General features: G+C 33.6%; 1 protein-coding gene across 1 annotated transcript in view; it reads left to right on the top strand.

Annotated features, from left to right (window-relative positions):
- The window catches only part of RASEF (RAS and EF-hand domain containing), a 101,114-nt gene extending 87,157 nt beyond the window's left edge, over positions 1-13,957 (top strand). The window contains exon 17 of the mRNA XM_031945482.1: positions 10,760-13,957. Coding sequence (XP_031801342.1) covers positions 10,760-10,868 — 109 coding nt within the window. The 3' untranslated portion in view covers positions 10,869-13,957. The remainder of the gene's footprint in view (positions 1-10,759) is intronic.
- The last annotated feature ends 9,083 nt before the right edge of the window (positions 13,958-23,040 follow it).

Below are 23,040 nucleotides of genomic sequence, written 5' to 3' on the forward strand. Positions count from 1 at the left end.
ATGAGAAAACTGAGGCCTAAAGGAATTAGTGACTTCTATTTGTTAAAGAAAGAATTGGGGTTAGAAATTAGGTTTCTTCAATCCTAATAATGTTATTTCCACTAGATTACATAGTTCTCTTTGATACTGTTGAGTTTTAAAAGATCTGATGAATATGACATTTTATGTCTCATGACATTTTTAAAAATATAATTTCCTTTTTTTTTAATAACCTGGCTAGATCCAAGTAGAAGGAATCGATCAATAAATTTTTACTTCTTAAGTTTTTACTAATTATGATTATACAAAGGCAAAAAAAAGAGTTTTGTTGTTGTTGTTGTTGTTGTTGAGCATATATTCTACTGTTGTTCAGCTGTTTCAGACACGTTTGACTCTTCATGACCTCATTTGGAGTTTTCTTAGGAAAGATACTGGAGCAGTGTGTCATTTCCTTCTTCAGTTCATACTACAGATGAGAAAACCAAGGCAAGTTAAGCGAATTGGCCAAGGTCATATAGCTAGTAAATATCTGAAGCCAGATTTGAACTCAATTCTTAATTTCAAATCTGGCCATTTCTATCCACTGTGAATTCTAGCTAGTTATATATTCTGTAGGAGTACACAATAATGTATATAGAACACCAGTACATTAGCATATAAGATAATTTTGGGGGTAGCTAGGGAGTCTAGGGATGTCCCAATAGAAGTTGTTGTCTGGCTAAGCTTTAAAAGAGACTAGGAGATAGCAGTGAGGAAGAACTGTGTTCTATGCCTGGGGATAATGTGTCCTGGCACAGAAATGAGAAATGGAATATTGAGTATAATAAATTATTAGGTCAGTTTTGACTATAGCCTGTGTGAAGGGGATTAATGTACAATGAGGCTCTAAGTTGGAGAACTAGATTGGGAAGGGTACTAAATGCCAAAAGGTGGAGTTTATCTGTAAGCTTTAGCTTAAGCAGTTTGAGCAGAATCATGATATGCGTAAATCTCTGTCTTTGGAAAATTATATTAGTACCTAAATGCAGGATAGATCAGAGAAAGGAGTCTTGAAGCAGAGAGATAAACTATTAGGCTGTTGCAGTAAGCCAGATAGATGCTGATGAGAATCTTCACTACTGATATGGAGGAATGGAATTTGGAGCTTTTATGTATATAGAAATGATGGGTTAAAAACTGATTATAGATATATGGAGTAAGTCTGAAGAGTCAAGGCTGTGATGGTTAGAAGGATGGGAGTGGCCTCAACGAAATGGAGATATTCAAGATCAATCTATCCATCAATCAATATCTTTTAAGTGTTTACTAGGTAACTAGGTGGAATGGATAGAGTGTTGGAACTAGAATCAGGAAGATTTGAGTTCAAATGCAGTCTCAGACACTTCTTGCCTGTGTAACCCTAAGTAAGTCACTTATCCCTCTTTGCCTCAATTTCCTCATCTGTAAAATCTGGAGGAAGGAAATTACAAACCAGTATAGTACCCTTGCCAAGAAAAACCCAGTTGGGGTCATAAAGAGTCAGACAGGACTGAGCTAAATAGCACCAATAAAAATATGTGCCAGGTCTACACATGTATGGAAAATTATTTATTATGTATTTGTTATGTGCCAGACACTAGACTAAGCATTTGGGATATATATCCAGACAGTCTGTGTCCTCAAGGAGCTTCCATTCTAATAGAGAAAGATAATACTCAAAGAGGATGGGGCATGTGTGAATTGGCATGGTTTGGAATGCCTGGGAAATGAAATGGACGCTTGTTTCTTGTTCAGTTATGATAAAAAGCTCACCTATCAGAGATCAGGGTAACAGGGGCAGAGTCCAGGTTTCCTTGGGGAAAAGCATGGTAAGTGCTGGAAATACAAAGACAATGCATAACAGTTCCTGCCCTCTATGAGTTTACATTCTGATGGGAGAGACAACACAGTAGATATATAAATAGAATGTATACAAAATGTAGTAAGTTTTAGAGAAAAATAAATTTCTATTATTGATATATTTAATTTGAAGTATTGATAGGAATTAGAGCCTATTAGAGATGTCTAGCTGACAATCTCTGATGAAGAATTAAAATTCAGGAGGGACATTACCATTAGCTAAATGTAGACTACCTGTGTGGAGATAGTTGAAACCATGTTGATACAATGAGGTAACCAAGGGAAATGTTGAGAGTGAGAGAAAAGCAAAAAGCTTTGGAAACTGAAAAAAACCCTTAATATTTAACAGATAGGAGAACTGGATGGGAGAAGTGCAGAGAAGAAGGCAAAGGTAGAGAAGCATATATAAAAAAGGGGGCTTGTCAACAACATAAAAATTTTGGAAAAGTCAAAGAATATGAAGAGTAAAAAAAAAGCCATTTTTTAAGTAGTTGATATTGTTAGTCTTGTTGGAGAAAGCAATTTTGCCAAGGGATGGTGTCAGAAGCCTCTTTGCAAGCATTTGAGTAGATGTGGAAGTAGCACGTGTAGTGATTATTTCTAGGAATTTAAAAATGAAAGGGAAATGTTGCTAGAATTTTCAGGGTTCTGTTACTACTCACATACGTCTAATGAAATCAGACAGGTAAATTGCAGTTTGTTTCTGCTCAAAAGTGTGTCAAACACCATGAGTAGATGATGGACTTATGTGTGTGACATCAACAGATAAAACTCACACATAACATAATGTATACACATATGGTATATGTATGTTACATTCATACACACATATACATGTATATATGTTACAAAATATATTGACATTCAGATACATTCTCCTCTTCAGAGATTAAAAAGAGAAGATAAAGATGTGTTTCTTGCAAAGAGGTTTTGTCAAGAGCAAGTGTTGCACATATAGGGGAACATTATAATAAAGGAGGATGCTTAAATTGTTGCAAAGGAAAGAATGTGTCCTTGTTAGCACAAGCTTTTACACCAGATTAAAGAAAACAGTATCTTCTTTAATAGCCAGTCAATAAACATTTGTTATTTAGTAGTATATGGGGTTTTCAGGGAGGATCAGTATCTCTGGTAAAAAGAGAGTATATGGTTTGAATTGGTTAAACACAGATTTAAGGTTCCATAGGGAGAGGAAAGAACAGGAATGTCAATCTAAGAGAGGAATTGGGACTAACAATTGTGATGAAGATGATAGATTTAGAAAAAGTGAGAAAAAAGGGAAAGATGAAAGAATAAGAAATGATTATCAAAGTAGGTAATTTTAAAGTTCAGGGTCATGGAAGTAGAAAATTACAGGTGATGGATAGAATTAAATATGATTACCCTGTCATTGACTAAGATGTGGTAAAGATAGGAATTGAAAGTAATAGGCCTTGAGAACAGGGAGTTCAAGGGGAGACTCGCATGTCTATTCAAATATCAAGTATGAGTGGTATGGGGGTGGGGTTTGGGGAAGAGAAGAAAACTGAGCCTGATGCTGAATAATGCAGCATCATCCATGTTTTCAGAGGATGTGTGATGAAGTATCCCATTTACCTTGTGACAGAGAGATAATGGATTCAGGGTATAGAATAAAACATAAATTTTGAACTTAGCTAATAAGGGAATTCATTTTACTTATATATGTATTTTTATTACAAGGAATGTGTTTTTCCTTTTTTCCCAATGCAGTAAGAGTTTGAAGGGAGAAAAAATAGATTTTCTTAATTAGAAATCAATATAAAAAATAAACTGGAGAAAGGAAAAGGGAGTGACCTGAAGGCTAATCAGTTGTAACAACAAGGATCTGTACAAGGTGATAGAGATGTATGGAATGAACCTTTAAAAGAAGACAGAACAGTCAGAAGTAAGTCAATAAATACTTATCAATAAATACTTACTAAGGGCCTATTATGTGCCAGACACAATTCTAAGCACTGGAGATGCAAAGAAATTCAAAAGGTGGTTCCTGTCCTCTAGGAAATCACAATATTTTTTGGGAAAAAGTATGCAAATAACTATGACTAATAAGCTATATGCAGACTAAATAAGAAATTATGCACAGAAGAAGGAACTAAAATTAAGGAGGTTCTTTAAAAAATTAAGGTTTCCTGCAGAAGATGACATTTTTACCTTGGGTTGAAGGAAGCCAGGAGGTAAAAATGAGGAGGGGGGGAACATTCTAGGCATGGGGTCCAGCCAATGAAAACTCTTCAAATCAGAAGTTGGAGTATCTTGTTTGAGAAACATCAAGAAGACCAGAGTAGGAGCAAAGGGAAAGAGTCTGAAAGTAAAAATGGGGAATAGAGATTATAAAACTTCTTCCTCCTATATAACTAGTTAATGAAGGGGAAAACCTGAAAAGAGTAGAGGACTTGAAAAAAAGTCACAACCAAAACTGACTGGAGAGGGTAGCTGAGCCATTTGATATTTTTCGGAGTTAGGCTTCCATTTCCTCCCTCCCTGTCCTCCTTCTCCTTCTACCTTTCCTTCCTGCCCCCTCCCTTTCCTCCTTTCCTCTCTGCCTCTACCCCTCACCCCCTCCTTTTTTCCTCTCTCTCCCTCCCTTCTTCCCTCTATCCTCTCCCTCCCTCCCCTCTTTCTCTCCTTTCCTTCCTCCCTTTCTCCCGTCTCTCCCTCTCCCCCTACCCCCGTCTCTTTTACTCTCACTCTCATGCAGATCCATTAATGATAAAGTTGGGTTAAAGGACAGTTTTATTGCCTTTTCAGTAGAGTTCTAAATTGCTTTTCAGAATAGTTGCATTAGTTTACAACTCCACCACTAATGTTTTACTGTGCCCATTTTCTCATATCCCCTCCACCATTAATCGTTTTCCTTTTCTGTCATATTAGCCAATCTGATAGATGTAAGGTGATACTTTATAGTTGTTTTAATTTGCATTTCTCTACTTAATAATAACAGAGCATTTTTTATGACTATAGATAGCTTTGATTTTTTTTTTTGCCAAAAATCTGCATTTTATTTTATTTTAAGTTTTGTCTAGGGCAACTAACTCCCGGAATTGTCCACTATATCCTTTCACCATTTATCACTTGAAGAATAACTTGTATTCTCATCAATTTCAGTTTTTTTTTTTTAAGAAATGCAGCTTCATTCAGAGAAATTTATGGCGAAGGTTCTCTCCTCCCAACCCTCTACTTTTCTTCAAATGTTGGATGTACTGATTTTGTTTGTAGAAACTCCTTTTAATTTAATTTAATCAAATTTCCCATTTTACAATCTATAATCCTATCTTTCTTTTATTTGATCATGAATCCTTTCTTTATCCATAGATCTGACAGGTAAACTATTCCATGCTCCCCAAAGAGAGTACATTTTTAGTTCAATTGGATAAACATTTATTGATAAACTTACTACAATAAAAAAGAAAAAAAAATATTAGATGCCTAATATGTGTTAGGCACTCTGTTAAATATGTTCTGGGATTTTAAAAAAGAATGTAAAAGATAGTTTCTTCTGTCAAAAAGTTTACAACATTTTGGGGAGACATGCAAATATCTACATATATGTATATAGATATAGATATATAGATATCTATATATATATATATATATATATATGTAAAACAAACTTTATATGGGATATATATGGAATGATTAAAAGAGTGAAAGCCTTGGAATTGACATGGGCTAGATAAGCCTTCCTGTACAGGGTTGCATTTTAATTTGGACTCAAATGAAGTCAATGATATCAGTAGTTGAAGTGGAGAAGGGAGAGTATTCTAGGCATGGGAGAGGGGGATAGTCAGAGAAAATCCCCAGAGCTAAGAAATGGAAGATATTGTTGTAGAACAACCAGGAGACAGTCATTGAAGAGTACTTCTCAAGGGAGTAGGTTAAGAAGCCTGGAAAGGTAGGAGAGGGATTGATTAGGAAGGGCTTTGAATGCCAGGGCATATATGCTCCTGAAGACCATAGGAAACCACTGGAGTTCATTGGGTAAGGGGAGTGATATGATAATATCTGCATTTTAGGAAAAACACTTCACTGATTCAATGGAGAATGGATTGTTCCTTTGTACTATGTTATATACATTAGGGCACAAATGTATGATGTGGTATGGGAAATGTAGATTTTAGATCTAGTCCATCTTTGTCACTAAGTAATTGAATGACCTTGGACACTTAATCTCTGTGGATGCTTCCTCATCTGTGGATTGTACTGACATCTAAGGTCAAGTCAGCAGGAATTAAATGTTTACTGTATCCCACCAAGGGGAAAAAAAACAACTGTGATTCTAGTTTATCCTGGAGCTATTCTTTAGAGAAATGGCTTACTATTTCTAGTCATTTTGGTACCATTGTGCTTTAAGGATTTGAAAGAAGTAACTTTACTTTAGGGCTATGCTTAATTAACAAATGACAGTTTCCAGAGTGCTTTATTGTGTGACAGAATTAGAGGAGAAAAAAATTGGAATTATGATTCCAATGATCTAGGAAATTCTCAAATGAAGAAACTGTCTTAGAGAACACACTTAATAGCTGAAGGCTTTATGTCTACTTTTGTTGATGTCTTTAGGTAATACTTTAGATACTAATACTTTAGGTACTCAACAGTTAAGAATATTAATGCTTTTTTGGACTCCTGCTTAAGTAAATTGCAAGCTTTCTGTGTTTTAGTAGATAATTCCATGAGTTAGTTGCCCTGGATAAAACTTCAAAAAGATAAAACCCCTCCCTCTCAAGTTACTTTTTAATTTTTTTATTATTTTATTGGAGTGTTCACAGCTCTGTGACGGACATATTATTTGAATTTAGACTATTCCTGTGGAGGAATTCTTTTACAAGTTTGGTCTAGGACCTGTTTGTAATTCCTTGACATAATTTTTGAGTATCACTTCCAAGCCAACATGACATATCAGAGGAGGACTTTATTGAAGGAATACAGTAGAGATCATTGAATGAGTAGTAAAATAATATGCAAAAATTTATTCTGGGATCCTGCTAAAGGTAAGAGACTTCCAAAAGTGTCCTAGTCACATCCAGAGAACAGCATTTATTTTCTTTTATACCATAAAGATAGGAAAGACCGATTCCTTCTTGGCTATTTACTAATAGATATAGCATATTTAATCAGTTCCTGCAATGACTTTTTACAGCTTGGAAACTAGCTTATATTTATTTGCTTTAAAACACCTGGTATTCATAGATGTTTTGCTAACTAATGTATCACAAGACATCTTTTATTTCCATCATTTCATGGCCAAATGACAATAACACTGACAATTAAAACTCTTAGACAACTCAAAGAGACAGAAAACTTACTTGTGATTCATGTATTAGAGATTTCCTACCTCCACCCACCATTTTCATATTCTATTGATTTAAAGTCCTTCGGTCTGAGTTGTTCTGGTTGCATACTAAAACATGTTTATGTGGATTCTTTTGTTGAGATGGAGTGAAGGGGAAAAAAAAACCTCCTGCAATAGTAACCAGTGACATTGGGCATGATTCCACTTGATAATCTGTGCCCTAAACATGTGCTTGTCAAAATAACTAGACTTAAAGAGGCAGGTGCCATAAAGTAGAGATATAATCTGGGTTTGAAAATGACTTATAGTTTTTAGATGGTTCCTATTCATAATTTATGACAAACTCTCATTTTATGGACCACCAAATGAATCATTCAGATAATTTTCAACTCCACAGCCATGGAATGTACTACTCTAATTCTTACAAGATGTTTCATGAAATTTACTTTACAATCTGTTTGCTATTGAGGCCTTGGAACATTTGAGATTTTGGATTTGTTTTGCAAGAAACTCCAGGAATGACTTATTGAAGCTGTAATTTATTTTACAATATTTGTTTTTGGAAACATCATATTCTAAAAACTACAATCTCCAAGAAATGGTCTTTCTTTAGATGTTTGGTAGAACATTTTCCTTAACCATTAGCTCATTTACTGGCAATGTTGTTATTGCCAGAATATTGTTGAAATTTGGATGTGGAGAATTCTAGGAAAATTCTAGTGTTCAAATCCTACATATTTACATCTTTGTATAAGTAAAATATTCAAAATTTGGGCTTTGCCTTTTATAATATGTTCTTTGAAGGATTATGAACAAATAAACATTTTAAAGTTTGAATCTTTTTAAATGTTGCAATAGAGCTTAAAGGGAATTCTCTTATAAAATATATTCTAATAATCTGATTTAGCTATTTTGTTTGAATTTTTAAAATATCGTGTCTTTAAAATTAAGTATACCTTTATTTAATTGTACTGAGGGAAATAAAGCAAAAGTCACACATCTCTATTTTTTTAAGTGTGAACAGTGACCTTCAATTTAAAAAGTATTTATTATATGCTGAGTTCTGATTGGATGCCAAAGAGAAATATAATGATCTTCGACACACTCAAATCTCTATTTTACAAAAACCATTCATTGGATTGTGCACTCATAATAGTTCTCCCCTAGTTCTCCTTTTTTTCCTTAGCTAAGTTCTGAGAAAAAGTCTTACCTATATTTGTTGCTTCCAGTTTTTCACCTCACTTTGTAACATCTCTTAGTATACTTTCTATTCCTGAGCTAGGCTAAAATTGCTCTTTCTGATTCTGTAGCCTTTTCTCAGTCTTAACTGATAAAGAGTTAAGTCTCTAAAGTATGTGGATACTATCTTGTTGTTGAGTTGTTTTTCTGTAGTGTTTGACTCTTCATGAACTCATTTGAGGTTTCTTAATGAAGATATTAGAAAAATTTGCCATTTCCTTCTATACCACATTTTACAGATGAGAACTGAAACAAACAAGATTAAGTGATTTGCCTAGGATCCCATAGTTATTCAGTGTCTAAGGCTGAATTTGAACTCAAAAGGATGTCTTCCTGACGCTAGTTCCAGAACTTTATCAACTGCATAACCTAGCTTCCCCAGATACTATCTATTTCCCTGCCAGGGTTGTCTTCCTTACTGTTTGACCAATTCTTCTCAATCTCCTTTGTAAAAGTACTTGACTAATATGGCTCTAGTCTTCTTTTCTGGAGTAATTATGCGTCTCTATCCCTCACACACTTTATACTTTAGCCAAACTGGCCCAGTTGATGTTTTCTATAATATTCCATTTTCTATCTCCATGCTTTTTCTTGGCCATCACATTCATTGAATACTCTTTTATTATCTCCAAGAGTTGGAACTCCCTTCTACTTTCAACTCAATTGCTTCAGCATGTGATATTTCATAATCTTCCCAGTTGTTAGTCTCCTGTCCTTCTCATCTCTGTGTATTTATTTTCCATATACACCATATTTTTTCACTTGTGAACATTTTAGAGTTATCCTTTCCACATGGTGGCTAAAGGTATGACACTATAGAGATCTGTAAATATATGTAAAATTTTTTTGTTCTCCCTTCATATCAGAAGTGTCAGAATTTTTTTCTTTTACTTTCATGGGCTGTTTTAACAGTACCTTACAGTAAAATTTGGATTAAGTATTTGGTCAAAAACTCTGTGTCATTTCTTGGCTTTCACATGTCATTTGTGACTTCTGCAAAACTCCTAAAAAATTCCCATTTAATTTTTTATGCTGACCTGAAATATATCAGAACCACAGTGAGGAAAGTTGTGATGTGGAAGGGATAACTGTATATCTTCCTAGTAGAATATAAGCTGTTTGAGGGCAGGGAAATATGTGAATTTTTCTTTGTATTTCCAATGCCTGACATAGTGCTTAAGTTATAGTAAGCACTTAAAGGTGCTTTTTTCATTGATTGACATATAATTTATTTAAAATTTTAATGAGGAAGGTAAAACAGTTGGAAAACAATATCTATATATGATTACATGTTAGAAATTATATACTGTAAATATCACAAGATGACAGAGAATAGAGAATAATGAGAGTTAAGCTAGTTGGCAAAAGCTTATGGAAGAGGTATGGGATAAGTTATGTCTTAGAAGATTTGAAAGCTTTGGGTATCCAGAGAGAAGGGATAGTGAAAGCATTCCATATAATAAATAGAATGAGTAAAGGAGTTGAGGAATGAACATATTATGTTTGTAGGACTGGAAGGAGCCTGGTCTAATTAAAACAGAAGATTTTTTTGAGTTGTAGAATGTGAAGTCATATAAACATGTCTGTCCAAGTTAATGAGAGAGTCTTAAGGGCTCAGGATATGAAATAGTTGCTAGATCCCAGAGAGTGAAATGGAAGAATCTATAGCAACTTTTTGAGCAGCAAAGTGATGTGGTGAATGCCATGTTTTTCACAGACAAAGGTTTTATAGGAGAAGAAAAAAATGAAGCAGTAGTATTTGGTAATTGTCTGGGAGATGGAGACTTAGTGTCATGAAGCTCCAAAAGGCTCAGAAACTGGCATCAAAAAGGCATGTGTTTGAAATACAATAAGGTGTATAGCCATAAATGAATGTTTTAAACTCTGAGATTAGGATAATACTATTTGCACTAAATACTCATAGAATTGTTGCAAAGGGAAATACTTTATAAACTTTAAATATACCATTGAAATGTAACCTGTTATTTTTAGATAGAGGGTACACTTTCTCATCTGTAAAATAAAGACTTTGAGTTAGATTGTGCATATACACCCATTTCATTTATATACATGTAAATGTATCTATATACACATATATATACACACATATATGTATGTATGATTAGCACATAGGGACTATTTCTCTTGTAGGGAGATTCTGGAAGATGAATGTTAAATAACATGTTGTACAGTCTACAAGTTATGTAGTGCTTTTGAAAAAATATAAAAGAAACACTAAATTACAGATAAACTTACCTTTGCTTTGGATATTAGATTTTCATTGTTATTTGCACCCTTAGATAAATAAAAGTGAATTCTGTTAATTTAGATTTTCTGTGATTTTTTTTTAAGGGAAGTGAGAAAAAGAGCTGATGATGATGATGACAGCAAATCAGTTACCAACTTGAGTGGTCCAAGTGCAAAAAAGTCAACACAGATGAAGAATTGCTGTAATGGTTAAATCAGAAAATTTTGGACCTAAGAAATTTTATTTTTCAACATCATTGTTATCATGAGCAATGGCATGGCATATATAGCTGACAACTAGAATATAATATAGGTCCTATACAGTGGTGTATTTCATCTCATTGTGGAGCCTCTGCTCACTCTGCCCCTTTTTCTCATGTGATTATGGGAATTCAAAAATTGATTTCTATTTACGTTTTTTTTGGCCAGCAGGCATTCTGTAGTCAAGTTCTAATACAATTTTACTAGATTAACTATTTTTCAGAAAAGACTACGTAGCATTACTCTCCTATCAGAACTAGCAAAGAAATTATTTAAATATATTTTTAATATAAAAATTTTTTCCATCACTTCCAACAATATTTTGGCATATTTAAATAGCTGAAGTAGTGGAAATAACCCTGGTCTGGGAATCAGATTTGTGATCCTGCTACTACCTTTAAGACACTTATCTGTTACTTAATGTGTTGGTGCCTCAGTTTCCTCATTTAGTAAAAAAGAAATGACAGTGCTGGTCTAAATTATCTCCAACTCCATATACCTGTGATGTCATGATTTGAAGTAAAGAAAGATTTATCATACCTATATCCTTTAGAAATATTATAGCTTCTAGTTATATTACAAAGGGTTCCAGCAACTCATTATTTTGATATAGCAAGAGTATTATTTTCTCACTGTTAAGAATAAAGAGAAGTATTTATTAAAAGTTAAAAGTGATTGATATATCAGTCTCAGGCTATGCTATTAATTGAAATATCAATATTTTTTTAAAAAGCAATGGATTTTTTTAAAAAGAGAAAACATTTTTATTCATGTGAACTATTTCTGTAGAGGAAGAAAAATACCTTACTATATTAGAAAATACTATGTATAGTAAGTAAAATCATAAATTTTTAATGGGAAATATTTCAAATAGCAAACTTCTAAAAAAAGTGTGATTTTCTGGACATGTCACTCTGCACTTTAAAAATTGAAAGTGTTATAGAAAAAAAAACTGTGTTGGTAGATTGAACTTATACTTAGCTTATTAGAAACTTTCAATAGTTTCATAAAAATCCCTCATGAAAATTTAAATACCCCAATTTTAGTATTATTTATATTCATCATATTAGATACAATAGATATTTAAAGATATTATCTAAATTTTTTCAGGGTTTTAAAATTGGTTCATAACAGTATGTCTTATTTTAAAATATAGAGAGGTGGCTAAAAATCCTTTTGTCATTATGAGTATATATGAATTGTAATAATTCTCATTTCCACTCTAGAAAACCATAAGAGCACATGTCCTTTCTTTAGAAATGAATATAGCTTTCGGGTTTTTTGGGTTTTTTTTGATGTTTATGAGAGGAAATAGGACAACTCTCAATATGTGAACCATGGTGTGGTGGAGAAAACACATCCAATCTTATGGTAAATATGGTTGAATAAGGTGATTTTAGGATTTTCTTTACAATTGATTTGAAAAATCCTTACATTTATAGGACTCATCTATCTATAGAGTTCAACTTGGATATTAAAAAAGGGAAACTAGATCTTCATCTGTTATTTATTATATAGAGCTGAATTTACTTATTTATAGAAAGATCTTGACTTAAGTAGAGTCAAGGCTTGTGGAGAAAATTAAAAAGAAAACTGTTATCATTAACAAGAAATTTGGTATATTAACTAAGAGATAATAATAAGCTCTGATTTAACTCTGATGCAGTATAAGATTATTTTTTATTTTTAATTTTAATGTGCTGTTATGGATTTAGTTCTTAAGAAATGAGTCTACTTTTGAAAATGGTGCATCAGCATAAGAGCAAATTTTTGGTCAAATAAGATGTCTTATCTGTGTCATATTGTCTTTAATTTATGTATAAATGTCTTAGTTTTTTTGATTTTATTTTTCACTAGTCTAGACAAGCCAAGATGTAGCTGCTATTCTTTTGCCCTCCAATGGTATGACTTATTTTTGACAATGTTGAACTACTGATGGAATGCAGGTGATGTAAATAAAATGACCTAAAATTTTTGCATATCATTGGGATGTTCATCATCCCAAGCTGTGTGATGTAATACACCTTATTTTATAGCGCCTATTTATTTCCAAGGGAATGTCTCTTCATATTTGTCTAATAGTCTGTAAATAAGATTGTATTTATTAGAAATATTTACTCTCTTGTTTTTTTGTAAAGTCATCTTACTCATTCATTATTAGCAAAAGTAAAATATGGCCACAGGGCTAAATGAACAACTTGATTCAAAGAGGAGTTAGATGAAAAATTCTAATAACATGATCGGATTGTGAAACAACATCTAGAAGTTAATTCTGTTGAAATATGACAAATCTACCAACAATCCTGTTTCCACAAATGTGGGGATCAGTATAAGGATGTAGATTTGACCAGAAGTAAATGAACTTAAGTTGTTTTTACACCTAATGACATATTTGTTCAAGGCTTTAAATATAAGACATAAAGTTGCACTTAATAAACTTATCCTTATCTCTTTAGTTCTTTTTGCAAATACATACCTGAATGTGTATACTTCACATCAATGTTATACTATATCCTTTTTTAAAATCATGAATCCTGGCATTTGAATAGGAAAATGCCTTATAAGGAGTCATTTTTCCATCATTTTTACTTTATTTTTTCACAAAATGCATTTTTCTTCTCATTTAATACTTAATGTGATTTGTATCAACCCAATTCCCAGCCTTACTTTTGCAAATAAAGTTTAAAATAAAAGACTTATTTTCATATTTGTACAGTGATCAGCTTTAGTAATGACTATATTTTATATATGAGTGTACATATGTATGTAACAAATATCTTATGTCTATATGAAGTAAGTCTCAGAGTGTGGAGTAATAATTTTATGTTTCTGGTTTCTGTGGTTTATATTTTTAAGGTGTGGATTGACCTTCCTTCATTTTTACTTTTCCTCAAACATTCATAATTATGCCATAAAGTATACTTTTATATCATTTCTTATCTCTGTGGAGCCACAGATGTGTTGTATATATTTCAAATTTAATAAAATGTGCTTTAATTAGCTTTTTGGAATATTCTCTTCTGCTTTGCCCCCCTGGTTGTATTAGTGGTCTTTTAATTCTAGAAAGAGCCCTATATGAAAATACTTCATAAGTACACTTTGAAAAGAGTGTTCATTTCTTTTAGCCAAACTATGAGACCAGGACTAGAGATCCTTTATCCATATTTGTTCCTGGGTTCAAATAATCTACTTGAACAGACTGTTGTCATCAAGAACAATATCATATCAATTTGGTGAGCAATTACCACTACGAAGACTTGGTTATATTGATCAAGACCCTTGTGCCTCAACTTTTATAGCATCTATTCTGTAGAGTCAGTTCTCTCTAGAGGAAGTGTCATAAGTAATAACTGACAGCTAGGAGATGGCACTCGGCAACCGAAGAATATACTTGATTATGGAAAGGATCTGTAGGGCCAGAAGACATGGGTTATGTTTTGAGAACTAGGATAATCAATGGGTAGCTCTTGTGAACCTTTGGCATCTATGGAAGGACTCGAGGATGACCCTGGCAAGTTGAGATGGGTTTAAATTGTCCTTTTTTAATGCAGGATATGAATAACTATCATGTAGGATAGAAAGGCATGGATGGATTATGTTCTGCATTGCTGAAAGGAGGCATACATTGGTGAAATTCAGATCCATCAAATTTTTGAATAACTAAAAGAATGAAGAACAGTTATCAGCAGTGGAATTGAAATTATAAGAACTGGCTCTAAATCTTGGCTTAGATATTTGCCAGTTTTGTTAACTATGGAAAGTCATATTCCTTTTCAGTTTCCTCTTCTGTAAAAGGGGAATAATAATAATTATATTACATGCATGACATGATTGTTGAAGGGGAAAATATTGTAACTGCCAAAAGACTATATATACAAGTACATACATTTTGTATAATAAACCAAATCTCTGTAGCATGGATATGATAAAATACCATTGCAAAATAAAACAAAATCTCATGCACATTTAATTATATGCATAATCATTATACAACATGATAATTAGAAGGGAGCAAGCTGCTTGTAGAACTGACTGCATTTTGTTTGTTTTATGTGATCAAATCATTTTTTTCCTTCTAAGAATTATAGAGTTTAGAATTAGAAATGATATTTGATGTTATTTAATCCAACTTCCCACCCTATATAAAAAGAGTTAGCTTGATGTCTTGAAAAGAATGCTAAATTTGAAATCAGAAGACCTAACTTTGAAGCCTGATTTTGTTACTTGCAAATGTGTGTGTCAAGGCTTGTTAATTAATTTTTAATAGTATTTTATTTTTCTAAATACATGCAAAGATAGTTTTCAATATTCACATTTGTAAAACCTTCTGTTCCAAAATTTTTTCTTTCTCCCTTTCCCCACTCCCCAGATAACAAGCAATCCAATTAGTTTAACCATGTACAAATTAATTCATTTCTCTGGTTCTCTATTTTCTCATTTGTAAAATGAGGAGATTGAATTAGATGGACTTACACATTCTAAGTCATACACTATTCCATGATTGGCCCATTGTTAGTTTGAAAAAATCCTTTCCTATGTTGAGTTGGACATTTCTTTCCACCAATAGTTCTCTCTTCCTTGTGGAGTAGGGCAAAGCTGTAGTCCTTTTTTTTTTTTTTTCTCTGAGATAATTGGGGATAAGTGACTTGCCCAGGGTCACACAGCTAGGAAGTATTAAGTGTCTAAGGCCAGATTTGACCTTAAGTCTTCCTGACTTCAGGACTAGTGCTCCATCCACTGTACCACCTAGCTGCCCCTCTACTCCTTCTTTAACATAATAATGCTTTTCTTAATAATTTCATCTTCCAGTAAAATAATAACTAGTTTTTTTTTTGTTTTGTTTTGTTTTGTTTTTTTTTTTACCATGCTGTGGTGAAAATTCCCTCTTAGTCATCCTTTTATAGATATGCCTTATGTCCCTCAAAATATGCTATCTAAAATGGAACTCAGTATTATAGGTAGAATCTAATAGTTTCTCCTAATGTTATTTAAAATATAGTGCTGCTCAGTCATCAGAAACATTTGGTACTGGCTAAGAAATAGAGTAGTTGATCACTGAAATAGGTTAGGCTCACAGGACAAAATAGTCGATGACTATAGTAATCTAGGATAAGAATTAACTATTTGACAAAAGTTGCTGGGGAAATTGGAAACTATGGCAGAAACTTGGGATCAGCCTACATCTAACACCATATAGCAAGATAAGGTCAAAATGCATTCATGATCTATATATAAAGAGTTACATTATAAGAAAATTAGAAGAACACAGGATAATTTACCTCTCAGATTTGTGGATAAGGCAGGAATTTGTGACCAAAGAAGAACTGGAGCTCATTATTAAACACAAAATAGATAAATTTGATTATATTAAGTTAAAAAGTTTTTGTACAACCAAAAGTAATGCAGACAATGCCAGAAAGGAAGCAATAAACTGGGAAAATATTTTTATATTCAAAAGTTCTGATAAAGGCCTCATTTCTAAAACATATAGAGAATTGACTCAAATTTATAAGAACTCAAGCCATTCTCCAAAGTCAAAGGATATGAACAGACAATTTTCAGATGAAAGTGAAACCAGTAAACTAAATCACTATTAATCAGAGAAATGCAAATTAAGATACCTTTCAGATTGGCTAAGATGATGGTAAAAGATACTGATGAATGTTGGTGTGGATGTGGGAAAACTGGGACACTAATACATTGTGGAACTGTGAATGGATCCACCCATTCTGGAGAACAATTTGGAACTATGCCCAAAGGGTTATCAAACTGTTCATTCCCTTTGATTCAGCAGTGCTTCTACTGGCTTTATATCCCAAAGAGATCATAAAAGAGGGAAAGGGACCTATATGTGCAAAAATATTTGTGGCAGAATTTTTTGTAGTGGCAAGAAACTGGAAATTGAATGGCTGCCCATCAGTTGGAGAATGACTGAATAAGTTATTGTATATGAATGCTATAGAATATGATTGTTCTATAGGAAATGATCAGTAAGATGAAAGACCTGGAGAGACTTATATGAACTGATGCTGAGTAAATTGAGCAGAACCAGGAGATCATTGTACATGGCAATAACAAGATTATATAATGATCGATTCTGATGAATGTGACTCTCTTCAGCAATGAGATGTTTCAGAACTGTTCCAATGATCTTGTGATGAAGTGAGCCATCTACACCCAGAAAGAAAGTGGGAACTGAGTATGGATTACAACATAGCATTTTCACTCTTTTTGTTGTTTGCTTGCATTTTATTTTCTTTCTCAATTTTTCCTGTTTGATTTGATTTTTCTTGTGCAGCAAGATAACTGTATAAAATATATGCATATATTTGATTTAACATATATTTTGCCATGTTTAACATATATTGGATTACTTGCCATCTGGGGAAGAGGTGGAAAAGGAGGGGAAATTGGAACAAAAGGTTTTGCAAAGGTTAATGTTGAAAATTATCCATGCACATGTTTTGAAAATAAAAAGCTTTTTAAATAAAAATAACTAAACCAAAAAAAAAATAAAATGCTTCAATAAAAAATAAAACTAAAAAAATTTAAATATAATGCTTATACATCCATGCACAAGCAAAACTCTTAAATAAGAAATATACTGCTGAGGGGCAAGGAAAGAGGAAAATAATGAAGATGAAGGACAAGCCATAATAATAATAGCTAACATGCATCTATTTTCAAAATGTGTAAAACATGTCTGGTTCACTCCTTTGTTCCTTATACAAGTTCTTTGAGGTAGGTGTTATTATTACCTTTTTGCACATAAAGGAACTAGGCTTAGGGGCAGCTAGGTGGTACAGTGGAAAGAGCACTAGCCCTGAAGTCAGGAGGAACTAAATTCAAATCTGGTCTCAGACACTTAACATCTATGTGACCTTGGGCAAGTTACTTAACCCCAATTGCCTCAGGAAAAAGAAAGAAAGAAAGAAACTAAGCTTGGGAGAAGTGATTTGATCTAGGACACTCCTTACTATGCCACCAAAATCAGAGAGTTCAAAGATCTGAACACAGACATTAATTACAATTTTAATTAATGCCAGCCTGGTTTATTATTCACCTTTTGTGTAGGGGAGAAACCAAAAAAATATGTAATTAGATCAGTAAGACAGCATAGGGTGGGGTAAGATTTATTGTGAGTGGAATAGTTGGCACAGGTCAGCATTATGGGTAGTTGAAACAGTGAAAATGTGTAGTTAGGCCTATTACCTCTGTTGCCATGCATCCTTTTTGCTATGTGGCATTTGCTATGTCTCATTTATGGGAACCACATTATTGTCAGTGCTGTATAATATGACACCATGTTCTGTGACATTCTTCTTCCTGTCAAATACTATGGGGATAACACAATAATTGTTGTTATATGTAGCTCAAAGATGTCTGATGGGAGAGTGGAATCCAAGTGGTTAGCACAGCTATAGTTCTAGTTGACTCTTTGCTAGCTCAACTAGGTTGAAGGTTAAGTGCTAACCTGTAGCCCCTATTGCTGCAAGAAAGAATACATAAATTTTGATAGTTTCATTTGGGAGTTTTCTTTGGTAGGATTGGAAGTACGAGAGGATAGAAATGACTTAAAATGGACAGAACTCTGTTTACTCTGACCCTTGTAAGCTTATACCACAGCTTCTAGCTTAAATTTGGAATTCTAAAGCTAGCATTATTTCAAATGCTTTGACATTCTTTCAGCCGATATCCAGAGCTAATGAAAAATTGAGCCACAACATTTCTCAATTTAAGATTTAAGTTTTTTTCCTATTTATTTATCAGGGTATAGTTACAATGGAGAGTTTTCCCAAAGAGCTTTAACTTGGGTGGTGTCACTAGTACTTTGCCTCACAATACTAAATTTAGAGGGTACTTTCATCACTTGTGATCCCTTAATAAGCCTAGAACCTATGGCCACCTTATTACCAAAATGAATTAATTAAAATAGGGAAAGTACTTTCCTATAGACTTTTTGAAAAATAGCCTGATATAGCATTGAATAAAATACTTGCTGCAAAATCAGGAAAACCTGAGTTCTCACCTACGATATATACTGGCTGGTGACTGGAGAAATCACTGAATTACTCAGTAGCTTAGGCAACTTTCTAAGACTACCAAACTTTAGAAAAGATGCTGATTTTCTGCAAAAGAGAGAATTTCCTTAATTTGGACTTAGTGAAACCAATGAAATCACAAGTTTAAACCCTAGTCTACTTAGAAAAACAAAGCTACCAGGTGGTGATGGTGAGCTCCTTCCATTATTTACTCTCCTTTCTCTTCTATACTTATTCACCCTAAGTAATTCATACAGCCTTGACTTAGTTTGTGGCATTTGCAAAGAATCTTGGCTGTGACTCTATTTTCTTATGTTATTGTGGTGTTCTCTTCTTTTTCTATAATATATTATGGTTCTCTGGGTGCAGGTTTCTTGGGGAGGTTTTCTGGAGGTAGCCTTAGTTTCGGCTCAGAGTAATAATCACCTCAAATACAGCCAGATGATAAAATCCAAACGTTTATTTTCTTCTTCCTTGATTCCAAGAGTTCTTGCAGCTTGTCCTTTGCTTCTGCCAGCTTCTGCCTTTAGCTCAACTCCGACTCCTGGCAATTTTCTGAACTGACTAACTGACTGACTGACTAAAGCTCTTTTTATGCTCTTTTAGAGGTGTAAACTCAAAGATTGACTCCTCCTCTGAGAGTGAGATTATGGGAGGTGTGAATTTGGATATCTCTTACTGAACCCTGAAATCTCCCAAACGTGTTAGCTAATGTGTGAACTCTCAAAGGTGTTAACTTAGCATTGTTTCTATCAATTCCATTGAGTTATCACCTTGTTTCAAGGTCTGGCTCATAACATGTTATCACTCATGTTCAATGTTTTTTCTATCTTTAAAAACAATTATTTTTCTGAGTTATTTTCATGCGAAGTCTTTTAATGTGCATGTTAAAAAGCTAACAGGACAATCTAACTTTATGTATGCTGTTGCTTATTTTCTTTTACATAGAGTTAGATATTTTTCTGCTCTATCTTTTTGGGAAGGGGTAGTTATTACAATATTGAGATAATTAAAAGAAAACCATAAAATATTTAAAAGATAAACCAAACTTTACTCACTAATATTTTTATTTTTAAGTCATTTATGAAGGATAGGATGAGTAGGCATCCAAACTGGTTAGGCATGTTCACTTGATTGTTGTGTGTGTGTTGAGGTATTTCTTGAACCCTATCTTATTTTAAACAATGTGTATATCTAATTGTCCAAACCTTTGATAGAGAGTTTGACTTGATATAGTCAAGTGCACATTCATAAAGCACTTATACTGTTGAGGACAACCTGATACTAGGTACTGGTCAGGAAGACAAAAGATATGGGACCTTCCTTTTATGGGAAATTGAAAAGAATTCCAAATGTCTTCCAACTGTGCAGGGTGTGTTTTAAATTCGGGACCTGATGAAAGGTATGTGCTCATGTATGACTGTCAATGATCAAGTTGTTATCTGGATGACCTTCAATATGCTATCCAATTTTAATTATTTGACTACTAAGCTTATATGTGATTATAATGAAAATTACTTTGACTAAATTAAATAGATCCAGTCTTTTGGAGAGTCTACATCCTGTGACAGATTATTCTGGAATGTTTAGATGTTGCATATAAAAGTAGGCAAACATGATACAAGTACTTGAGTAAGTAAATGAAACATACATTTTTTTATATATGGCTGAAGATGTCATTTCTAGCCAGTGTCAGTATTTTCATGAAATAACAAGTAAGGTAGCTCTTTTCTGTATTTTGCAGGATTGAAAGCATAAATATTATGAAACATGCAGACCTCTCTGTCTCTCTATGACTCTTTGTGTCTCTGTTTCTGTCTCTCTGTCTTTCCCTCCCTCTTTTTCTATCTCCCTCTTTTTCTCACTACCCCTTATTCTTTTCTATATATTTAGGATCTCTTCATGTATTCAGCCTTAAGACAATGGAGGGAAAATGGTCTAAGATTTCCTATACATGATGTACATCTGCCAAACTGTATGAAATATTTGTATTTCCCATTGTCTTGTATTCACTGAACTGCAATGACAGGGAGGTGTTGGTGTCACTTCAGATTGTGTTGAGCTCTATATTTACATTTAGATGGTATCCTGGAAGACCTCACCCTCTAAATAGGGAGGAAGCCTTTCAGGCAGTTAAAGCAGAGGACCTTGCTTTAAAGGTCTAGGAATTCTCTCTAGCATCCTTAAGAGAAGGACTAAAAACATCCCCATGGGCTGGCTCTTTGTTTTCCATAGAGAAGAAAGAGGGAATTATCAATTCTTCACAGAGTTATAACAGGGATCTCAAAAGCTCTAGCCTGAGGTTTGACTGCTTATCATACCCTCTCCTTGCTCCCATTCTGCAAGTCATATTATACAATCCTTTGTTTCTTTCTTCAAAGAAAAAGGTAATCCAGGGGAAAAATCTATCTAAATGGTAGTATAATCACAGTATAAATTTGAAAATGGCCATATATTGTAATGATTCCAATACAGAAATGCATGCAAAATTGCATAAACACATGAATCATTTGGTATATACGTCATACCCTGAATACTGAGAAAAGATAGAACAACATTATGGTGGAAAATTTAGGGCACATTCTTTGATAATGGATGTTTTGATTCACTATTAAATCTCTGAAAATTGGACATATTGTATAGTGAAATAATGTCCTTAATTGTAATGGAGAGTCTCAATTTTCTGTTATTATTTTCTTTTTTAAAGTATTTTTCTTAGTTACATGTAAATAAATTTTTAATATTCATTTTAAAAACTTTCAGTTCCAGATTTTTTCTCCCTCCCCAATTCCTTCATTGAGAAGGCAAGCAATTTAATATAGGTAATACATGTGCAAGTCATGCAGAACACACTTCCATATTAGTCATATTGTGAAAAAAATAGGACAAAAAAAACTCAATAAAAATAGAGTTTAAAAAAGTATCCTTCAATCTGTATTGATACCTTCAATTCTTTTTCTGGGGATGGAGATCGTTTTTCATTCTAAAGTCCTTCCAAATTTCTTAAATCACTGCATTGCTGAGAATAGCTAAAACATTCACAGCTGATCACTTTATAATATTATTGTTACTTTGTAGACATCAACTCATGTAATTCCAGTTTTTTTTTGAGAGCATCTGCTTTTCATTTCTTATAGCATAATAGTATTCCATTACAACCACTTAGTACAATTTGTTCAGCCATCCCTTGATAGGCATTCCCTCAATTTCTAAATCTTTGACACCAAAAAAAGAGCTTTTAAAAATATTTTTGCATATATAGTTGCTATTCCTTTTTTTTTATCTCTTTGGATACAGACCTAGTACTGGTATTGCTAGATCAAAGGGTGTGCTTGGTTTTATAGCTCAACCATTCTTTAGAGCAATTTGGAACTATGCCCAAAGGGCTATCAAACTGTGTATACCATTTGATCTAACAGTGTGACAGTTTGGGGGTTCATTATTTGCTTTTTGTATCTGTGTTAGAGGTCTTGTAACTAGTCTGTTGATCTACTGGCTTGCAGCCAGGGAAGAATAGATTCCCCATGATAGATTCTCTGGCCTGTGGAGCCCACCACACGCTAGGACTATGCACTGCCTGCATCTGGAGTCTGCTTGTGCTTGGCCTGCCTTTCTCCATGCCCGATTGAAACAGACCTCTTCTGGAGATCTTCAAAATTATCTTCTGCTGGTAATTTATTACATTCTCAATATTCATGGATTCTGTCACTCCAAAACCAGTTCAAAGGCTGGATTTGCTGTTAGTGTGACGATCATGGGAGGAGCTCAGAAAAAGCCATGTCTCCACTCCACCATCTTGGCTCTGCTCCCTACATAGTATTCATTTAATAAATGTTGGTTCCTTCTTCCCTTTTCTCTGGATATGCTCCAACCTGCCAATGTCATTTCTAAGAAAAACAAAACAAAAAAACCTAAAACAAAACCATGCCCTCAACACTGGCTTTTGCTCAAGCTGACGCTTAATTTGATAGAGCATGAGATTTGGAATCTGGAGGATGTGAGTTCAAATCCAGCCTTAGACATTTAATAGCTTGTGTGACCCCAGTCAAATAATTTTACCTCTTTAGTTTTCCACCTTCTTTG

Source organism: Sarcophilus harrisii, chromosome 1 (assembly GCF_902635505.1).
Source record: "Sarcophilus harrisii chromosome 1, mSarHar1.11, whole genome shotgun sequence".
In the NCBI taxonomy this organism is placed as follows: Eukaryota; Metazoa; Chordata; class Mammalia; order Dasyuromorphia; family Dasyuridae; genus Sarcophilus; species Sarcophilus harrisii.